Source organism: Triticum aestivum, chromosome 5A (genome assembly GCF_018294505.1).
Source record: "Triticum aestivum cultivar Chinese Spring chromosome 5A, IWGSC CS RefSeq v2.1, whole genome shotgun sequence".
In the NCBI taxonomy this organism is placed as follows: Eukaryota; Viridiplantae; Streptophyta; class Magnoliopsida; order Poales; family Poaceae; genus Triticum; species Triticum aestivum.
This window is the reverse complement of record NC_057806.1, coordinates 701,175,355-701,185,047: the sequence shown is the minus strand read 5'-3', so window position 1 is coordinate 701,185,047 and position 9,693 is coordinate 701,175,355. Positions and strand designations below refer to the sequence as shown.

At 49.8% G+C, this 9,693-nt stretch overlaps 1 protein-coding gene across 1 annotated transcript; it reads right to left on the bottom strand.

Annotated features, from left to right (window-relative positions):
- Window positions 1-457: 457 nt before the first annotated feature.
- LOC123108503 (gibberellin 2-beta-dioxygenase 6-like) lies at window positions 458-1,753 on the bottom strand. The gene is made up of 3 exons (XM_044530280.1): window positions 1,251-1,753; window positions 856-1,033; window positions 458-703 (listed from the first exon to the last, which is right to left on the bottom strand). Exons 1-3 carry the CDS (start codon window positions 1,751-1,753, stop codon window positions 458-460), a joined length of 927 nt encoding a protein of 308 aa, XP_044386215.1.
- Between the last annotated feature and the right edge of the window lie 7,940 nt (window positions 1,754-9,693).

Here is a 9,693-nt window from a genome sequence, read left to right as displayed (position 1 = left end):
TTGCTTCATCCATATATACATGAGCTTGCAAAACATGGAAGAAGATATGTCACCATTCACTTAAACATTAGTTAGGGATCCTAACTAACATGTCACATTTGATTACAAAAGAGGCCGTCGGTACGCGTACCATGCACATCATAAGAACATATTTGCATTGGAAAACTATGACTTTTAATTTAGTGGGGGGTGGGGGGGGGGCATTGGAACGTCAAAACGGATGTTTACTTAATTTTGATAGGATTACGGTGTAGCCAGCGGGCCCATCCTTTGAAATTCAAGGAAAATTTTAGAATACACTTCTTCAATCTTGATTAAAGATAAACATGTTGGACTTTCAGAAGACAAATTATGCACTGATAGCGGTATGTAGAAAGGATAAAGAAGGAATTTTCCTCCGATGCCAAACTGCACCTGATGGTGAGACTGAGCTCATACGACGATGTCATTCAGGTCTTCAACTTATCGTAGAACATTTGAGAAAGTTGGGGAGCCCAATCTTTTTCCCCGTTTGCCTGACATCATCCTGCACCTTCCTCCTGTACTCTCCAAAGGTAAACGGCCTGTACGGCGACGGCTTGCCGTATGTGCCGATGAGCGAGTCATGCGACGGGCACAGGAAGTAGGCGACGGAGAAGCGCTCCGCCTTGGAGTTGGCCACCACCTTGTGCTCCACGCTCTTGTACCTGTTGTTGCTCCATGCCTGAAACAAACAAATAATTCACAGAACCAATCTATAATAGCAGAACAAAAGATACCTCGTCAGTTTGTTCGATACGGACACGAAATAATGCTACGTACGGACCTATATATATATGGGGGCGAAGTTGGCGTCCGGGAATTAGTTGTTATTACCTGGAACAAATCACCAACGTTGACAACGAGCGCGTCGGGGTGGGGTTTCACGGCGACCCAGTGGGAGTCGTTCATGATCTCCAGGCCCCCAACCTGGTCCTGGCAGACGATGGTGAGGAAGTCGCTGTCCGTGTGTGGCACCATGCCCAACGTGTCCGCGAACGGGCACAACGGGTACCTGTTCAGCCGCAGGAAGCATGTCGTCCCGTCGCACCCAGCGGCTGCCGGGAACGCCGACCCGGCGTGCCCGAGGTTCTTTGCCAGCGTCCCGGCCACCGTGTCCGCCACCCGCGACATGGCGTCCGCCACCTCCTGCATCACTCCCCTGCTCGCATGAAAACTTTTGCTCATCAGCCATCTGACGTCATGAAGGCATGCTTTGCTTACGTACCTACCTCAAACTCAAGGAGCTGAGCTGTGCGTGCACGCAGTCTTCCCCACAGATGCTCGCGAGCGGAACGTGGAAGGCCTCCGACCAGGAAAGCTGACGGAGCGACGTTGCCGTCGGGTTGCCCCACCGATACGAGCCGTCTACGAGTCCGGCCTTCTCCTTGGTATCGAACGGCTGGTGAAATAGCACCGCCTGCTCCCGCCTCATCTCTTCCAGGAGCTCCCGCCCCACGCCGTGGTTGGTCACCTGGAAGAACCCCCACTCCGACGCCGCGCTCGCCATGGCGTCGGCACACACGTCCCTCTCCCTCGGGTCGCCGCTCGTCAGGCGCTTCAAGTCGATCGTTGGCAGGTCACGCTGGAGCACGGTCAGGCTCTCCGCCGACAGCGCCTGCGCCGCGGGCACAAAGCCGCTGCTGCTTCCAAGCTCGCCTCCGAGGAGAAGCGCACAATAGCTGTCCACCAGAGGCGGGTCGTTGGTGGTAGCGACCTCGGCGGAGGCAGGCATGGTCGATCGAGAGATTGGTACTACTACTAGCTTACAATCACACACGTATGTATCTATTGTATGCTTGTGATGGACCGGTCGTTGTGTTCGTGTCACACGCAGTGCATGCTCGTGAGCACTGGCTATGCGAATCAACCGCGCTTCTACGAAGAATCTCGGAAGCGCGAGAGACCTATATATAGGGCAGGGAAGGCTGCAAAAAGACAAGAATCTAGCTCAATAGAAAAACATTTTCATCTTGGGTTAACCAGTTCCTGAGACGTTGGATGTGAATAAACGGCAGGGATCTTCTCCTTTTCGTCCATCACGTTCCAACTATTTCCTGTCCATATTCTTCCTCCTCCTTGTCTGAGGCCTCAACGGCGTTCCTGTGCTCTGCTTGGTTGGGCCGCCATCTTCTGGCTTGGAACTTGAAGCGAAATAAAACTGTAGCCAACTCAGGATTAAAATAAATAAATTAATCTACATATATTTTTCTGTACACGAAAAATGAAAACTGGAAATAATATGGAGCCAACGTTCATTCGAGAACTGCTATGCGGTGAATTAGCTTGATTCGAAAGGTAGGGTGTGTTAGACTTTGTAACGTAGCCCAACTGTGTAATATGTATCATGTATCATTATAAATATATGTGATAGGCCACCCCTAGAGGGTTGAGCCAGTTCCCACAAATCCTACGTCTAATATGGTATCAGCCTAAACCTAGGACCTACTCCACCTCCGTCTCAGCCGCCGCCGCCGCCGTGCCCCAAACCCTAGGGCCGCCGCCGTCGCTGCTGCAATGACTGCTTCCGCCTCCAACTCTGCCAGCTCCGGGACCATACCCGCCTCGCTGGCCGCCCTGCTGAATCTTCCTGCCCGCACTGGTGCCTCGCCGACGCCGCACTTCTTCGGCACCGCGGCGGTGGGTTCGCTGTTTTCCGCCCCGATCCCGCCGTCTCCTGCGCCGTCGACCGTGGCGGCCTCCCCCGCCGCGATGTCCGCGCCACCGGCGGCTACCGCTGGCTCGTCCCCGACACTCGCCATCATGTCGGTGGCCTCGGGGGGCTCTGACGACCAGCGTGCGGGTGTGACACCCCCAGCCCCGGCGGTCTCCGCGGTAGCTGCCACCGACGCTGCCCTGAACCCCGGGCCGTTCCACTTCGACAACCTCATCACGACTCGTCTCACGCCGGACAACTACATGCTTTGGCACGCCAAGGTTCTACCGCTGCTCCGCAGCCGCTCCCTCCTTGGCTATGTCGACGGCTCTCTGCCGTGTCCGCCGCAGGTCCTTCACACCGTCCACGGCCCGGCCATCAACCCGGCGCACCGTCTGTGGGTGCAACAGGACCAAGCGATCCTCTCCGCCATCCAGGGCTCCCTTGGAGACGGGGTCGCTGGACTTTGTCTCTTTGCTGCCTCCTCCTTGGATGCGTGGACGACTCTGGAACATGCGTTTGCCCAGACCTCCACTGCTCACGCGATGGCTCTTCGCAGCAAGCTTGATGATGTCAAGAAACTGGACTCCTCGGCCACAACATACTTCAACAAACTCAAGGTCCTGGCGGATACATTGACCCCTATCGGTCGACCATTGAGTGATGAGGAGTTCGCCGGCTATCTGATTAAGGGCCTTGATGCTGACTACGACAACCTTGCCGAAGCCGTCCACAACGCCAAGCCGCCACTTCCACCGCACGAGCTCTTCTCCCGGCTGCTCTTCACCGAGCAACGCATCGAAGCTCGCCGCTCCACCAACTCCATCGCCGACCAGCCCGCGGCCTACTGGGCCTCGCGTGGCCAGCGCTCCACTGCGTCTTCGTCGCCTGCCCGCGTCACCAACCCGCCAGCGCCATCCTCGGGCGGAGGCCCTGTACGCTGTCAGCTTTGCGGGCGTGAGAGGCATGTCGCCTCCAGTGCCACAGGAGGTTTCAGAGGAGCTAACTGGGTATTGGCAACGATGGAAAAGGTAATGAGCGACAGTTTGCCATGGCGGACTCTGGCCCTCCTGCTGCTCATGTTGCTGCCAAGAGCAAGGATACACGCGTCGACCCCGGCTATACATCGTCATATCCGATTGATCATGCATGGTATATGGACACTGGCGCCACGAATCATATGACGAACGAGCTCACCAAGCTGTCCACCCATCAGCCATATTACGGTCCCGACAAGGTTCACACCGCCAACGGTGTAGGTATGCCCATCTCTCACGTTGGTCAAGCATCTCTCTTAACTAGTCATCCATCTAGGCAGCTTCATCTTCGTAATATTTTACGGGTCCCCTCGGTGACTCTTAATCTATTATCTATTCCCAAACTCACTCGTGATAACAATGTCCTATGTGAATTTCACCCGTTTGATCTTTTTGTTAAGGATCGAGCCACCCGGGAAATTCTGCTTAGTGGTCGTCTCAGCCATGGCTTATACCGCTTGGAGGATTCATCCGCCCCGCGCGTCTTCAGTGGTGTTCGTGTGTCGCCGTCCCAGTGGCACTCTCGCCTTGGTCACCCTGCCACTCCCATAGTTCGTCATATACTTCACCGTCATGAGCTGCCTATTGAGTCTAGTAATAAGGAGATGTCCGTGTGTGATGCCTGTCAACAAGGCAAAAGTCATCAGTTACCATTTGTTTCTTCTACTCGTCAAGTAACGAGTCCTCTTGAACTTGTGTTCTCTGATGTGTGGGGTCCCGCTCAAACTTCTGTGAGTGGTCACAACTATTATGTTAGCTTTATTGATGCCTATAGTCGGTTTACCTGGCTTTATCTTCTTAAGCGCAAATTTGATGTGTTTGATATATTCATTCAGTTTCAAGTGCATGTAGAACGTCTTCTCAAGCATAAGATTATTCATGTCCAGTCTGATTGGGGGGGCGAATATCGCAACCTCAATGCTTTCTTTAATAAGCTTGGGATCTCTCATCGTTTATCATGTCCTCATACACATCAGCAGAACGGCGCTGTTGAGCGCAAGCATCGACATATAGTTGAGACCGGACTCACCCTCCTGGCTCATGCGTCTGTACCTTTTCGTTTTTGGAGTGATGCCTTTGCTACAGCATATTTTCTTATTAACCGTCTACCTATGCATACCATTAATATGAAAACTCCTATTGAGCTCCTTCTACATGAAATTCCTGATTATACCTTCTTTAAGGTGTTCGGGTGTGCGTGTTGGCCTCATCTTCGTCCCTATAATTCTAGAAAGCTTGAATTTCGGTCTAAGAAATGTGTATTTCTAGGTTATAGCTCTCTTCATAAAGGATACAAGTGCCTTCATGTGCCAACAAATCGTGTCTATATATCTCGTGATGTTGTCTTTGATGAGAACGTCTTCCCCTTTTCCTCCATGCCGCAACAACCTTCCACACCACCATCTATGCATTCATCTCCTCTTATGCTTGTCCAATTTGAAGATGTTGCATATTCGCCTGTGTTGTTACCTAACCATGGTGCAGGTGTTGGACGTGGTGCTCGCCTGGAACTTCTTCCGGATACAACTCCCGTCACGCATGTTGACCGGTCAGTGCACGTGCATGCACCCGTCGTCGACCCCGCCTCTGGCGCCGTGCCCATCCATGCAACTGGACCGGCGCTGGTCTCTGACACTGGGCCGGTATCATCCGAGGCACGGTCCACGACAGTTGAGGCGCGGCCCATGACCCCGCCGCTCTCCCCTGGGCGGCTCGAGCGGCCTCCGTCCCCGCCTCCACGCCTGGACTCGCCTCCGTCCTCGCCTTCTTCGACAGCTCGTATGTCCCTGCCGCCCCTTTCGCCTGGGTCGGCTGGGCCTACCGATGACTCGCCTGAGCCCTCGCCTGGGCTCCCGTCGCCCGCTCTGCCCTCCTCCTCTCCCATGTTGGCGCCGCCGGATCCCGTTCCCGTTGCACTGCAACGCCCGCATACTCGAAGCCGCAGCGATATTGTCAAGCCCAAGCAGCGTCATGATGGTACTGTCACATATTTGGCTGCCTGTCTTGCTCATACTGTTGCAGATCCCATTGATGAACCACACCACTATGAGGTTGCTATGAGTATTCCTCACTAGCGGGCAGCTATGGAGCAAGAGTACAACGCTCTTCTTCATAATAAGACATGGACATTGGTTCCTCCTCCGCCTCGTGTCAACGTTATTGATTCGAAGTGGGTTTTCAAAGTCAAGAGACATGCAGACGGATCTATTGAGCGCTACAAGGCGCGTCTCGTGGCTAGAGGGTTTAAGCAGCGACAGGGTCTGGACTACGAGGACACATTCAGCCCGGTTGTTAAACCTACTACCATCCGGCTTCTTTTGTCTCTTGCAGTCTCTCGTGGTTGGTCTCTTCGACATCTTGATGTGCAGAATGCTTTTCTCCATGGGTTGCTTGAAGAGGAGGTTTACATGCGGCAGCCACCAGGGTTTGTTGATCATAATCAGCCTCATCATCTTTGTCGTCTGACGAAGGCGCTCTACGGACTGAAATAGGCACCTCGTGCCTGGCATGCTCGTCTTGCTTCGGCTCTTCGTACTCATGGATTCGTTCCGTCGACAGCTGACAGTTCATTGTTCTTATTTCAGCGTCCCAGTCTGACTGTGTACTTGCTTGTGTACGTGGATGATATTATTCTGGTCAGTTCTTCTGTCACGGCTGCTGATGCTCTTGTGACTGCTCTTGGCAGAGATTTTGCGGTTAAAGACTTGGGACAGCTACACTTCTTTCTGGGCATTGAGGTTGCACATCAGTCTCGTGGCAGCTTGGCTCTCACCCAGAAAAAGTACTCCCTTGATCTCTTGCGCCGTGCTGGTATGCTCAAGTGTAAGCCCTCACCCACGCCCATTTCCTCTACGGATAAGCTCTCGGCCACTGCTGGTTCTCCTCTTTCTTCTACGGATGCTACGAAGTATCGGAGTATTGTTGGTGGCTTGCAGTATCTGACTATCACCCGTCCTGATCTTTCATTTGCGGTTAACAGGGTATGTCAGTATCTTCATGCTCCTACAGATGTGCACTGGTCTGCTGTGAAGCGCATTCTTCGTTATGTGCGTCTCACTGTCTCCTATGGTCTTCATCTGCGACCTAGTTCCTCTACTGTTCTCTCTGCATTCTCAGATGCTGATTGGGCTGGGTGTCCAGATGACAGGCGATCCACGGGGGGACATGCTGTATTTCTGGGTCCTAATTTGATCGCCTGGAGTGCGCGCAAGCAAGCCACCGTTTCTCGCAGCAGCACAGAGGTTGAGTACAAAGCAGTTGCCAATGCGACTGCTGAGCTTATCTGGATTGAGTCTTTGCTTCGAGAGCTGGGAATCTCCTAGTCACATCCTTCAGTTCTTTGGTGTGACAACATCGGTGCTACGTTTCTTTCGACAAACCCGGTGTTCCATGCACGAACCAAGCACATTGAGATTGACTATCATTTTGTGGGGGAACGTGTTGCACAGAAGCTACTACAGATCAAGTTTATCTCCTCAAAGGATCAACTTGCTGACATCTTCACCAAGCCACTACCTTCTCCCATGTTTGAGGTCTGTAGGCGCAATCTCAACCTCCTAGATGCATCAGGAGTGAGTTGAGATTGAGGGAGGGTGTTAGACTTTGTAACGTAGCCCAACTGTGTAATATGTATCATGTATCATTATAAATATATGTGATAGGCCACCCCTAGAGGGTTGAGCCAGTTCCCACAAATCCTACGTCTAATAGGGTGAGCCATAGTAGTGTCGTCGTGTTGAATGCAACGGAGGAAGAGGTGGGAGGTGGCCAGCGGATCTAAATTATTATTGATTTTTAGTATGGTGTGTTATCACGGCTATAGGTCGATTGGAATGGAGAGGGGCATGTGCCTGTGTTGTTGATGTGACGAATCGAGATTCATGTTAAATTGGACATGGTGCTGTCTTCATGGTGGTGCGTTCCTATAGTTTCATTTTTCACATGTGTGGGCCGATGGCATGGGCATGGTTGCACGAGAAGGCCGACAGGAGGACGTGGTACTTTTGAGGTAATTGATATATGCCTATGTGGTTAATTTTTTTGTAAATGGTATGACTACTACCGAATCAGAATTAATGTATACAGTGACTTCTCTACCGCTTGCATTTCTCGCACTCCCGTGAACAGCGGTGGCGGCTACATGCTAGGCATGGGCACATGCTGCAAGTTTTTAACCAGTTCTATCTTGAATCTCACGTGGGTGACATGTAACCGACTAACCGCGGAATGCTATAGTATAATAGTTATGCCTGTGTGCACACACGCATGGCAAACCGGCTCGTGTGTCAAGTTCCTAACTGAACACATCTATGGAGTAGCAACCTATACATTACCAAACTAAGCAAACAGAACAATGTATACCTGCTTTGATCGATCTCATTCGATCGACCCCGCAAAAAAAAAGATCTTATTCAATCACTATATTATATTACGGGCAAGCAACATCGTTCTTTCTCAGCAATGTATTGCGATCGCCCTATTATTACATTATATCACTAGTAGAAAAAGGGGCTTTTGTCCCGGTTGGTAAGGCCCTTTAGTCCTGGTTTTTTAACCGGGACTAAAGGGTCGGTACTAATGCCTCTCCCCTTTAGTCCCGGTTCTTACACGAACCGGGACTAAAGGGCGCGGCCACGTGGAGCTCCACCTTTAGTCCCGGTTAGTAACACCAACCGGGACTAAAGGAAATTTTATGATTTTTTTTGAAAAAAAATTCGAATTTTTTTTGAATTTTCAAAATTCTGAATTATTTTAATCTCTAGTGTATAATCACCACCCCTCATCACTGCTCAATTTATCCTCTAATCACCCCTCATCATTTCAAATCATCTAACTTCCTGAACGGTCACCCATCCTCCTACTCCCCCAGCCTGAGCACGCTTAACTTCTGGGTTCTATTCTCTCTCGTTTCCAAGTCTGCACTTATTGTTTTCCTATCAATAGTAAGATGTCAATCCTATTAACCTTCATGAATTTTGCTTGAGCATGAAGTGACACATTTCACTGTTTAAGTTTGAAACTATTGTTTTAAAAAACAATTATTATTTAGTAACACTAATATTTCTTGAATAATTAGTTTGACCATTGTTTGACCACAGTTTGACCAGATTTGACCAAAATTCAAAATAACTGAAATAATTATTTAGTAACACTAATATTCTAGAATAATTAGTTTGACCATTATTTGACCAGATTTGACTAGTAATTTTTTCGATTTTTTCCACTCTAGATCTTAAAAGCCCCGTAACTTTTTTCTATTAGTTTTTTGAGGATTTTAAAAATGTTTAACGAGGTTCCCCCAATTAAATTTGGATGTAACTTTTCGAGTAGATGATTTTTTATATAAAAAACTTTTTAATCCGAGTTCATATGCCAAAGTTATGCCCATTTTACAAATTCCTGAGAGATTTTGCAAATAAAGTCGAAATACATATTTGTAAATTTTCCCAACAAGTAGACCACATATCACATGGGAAACTTATTATATTTTATTTTTTTGACATTTCCATCATTTTTTTTTGTTTTTTCTAAAACTGAAAAGGTGGTCCACTGGGTGGGGGTGGAGTTTGAAAATGAGATTTTTAGTACCGGTTCGTGCCATGAACCGGTACTAATGCCTCAAAACCCATTAGTACCAGTTGGTGGCACCAACCGGTACTAAAAGTCTAACCTTTAGTCCCGGTTGGTGCTACCAACCAGGACTAATGGACATCGGACCGTTTAGTCCCGGTTCGTGGCACAAACCGGGACTAAAGGGCCCAGGTGAACCGGGACTAATGCCTTAGCCGCACGAACCGGGATAAATGCTCACATTAGTCCCGGTTCAGTCAATTAACCCTGAGATCAATATTTATGGATGAAACCACACTAGGGTAGTGAGCTAGCTAGCAACAATACGACACAAGAGCACAAATGTGTATGTATAGAGAGCCTTGCCGATGGATATATAGCCAAGATGCACATATATACGATATAGAAGTT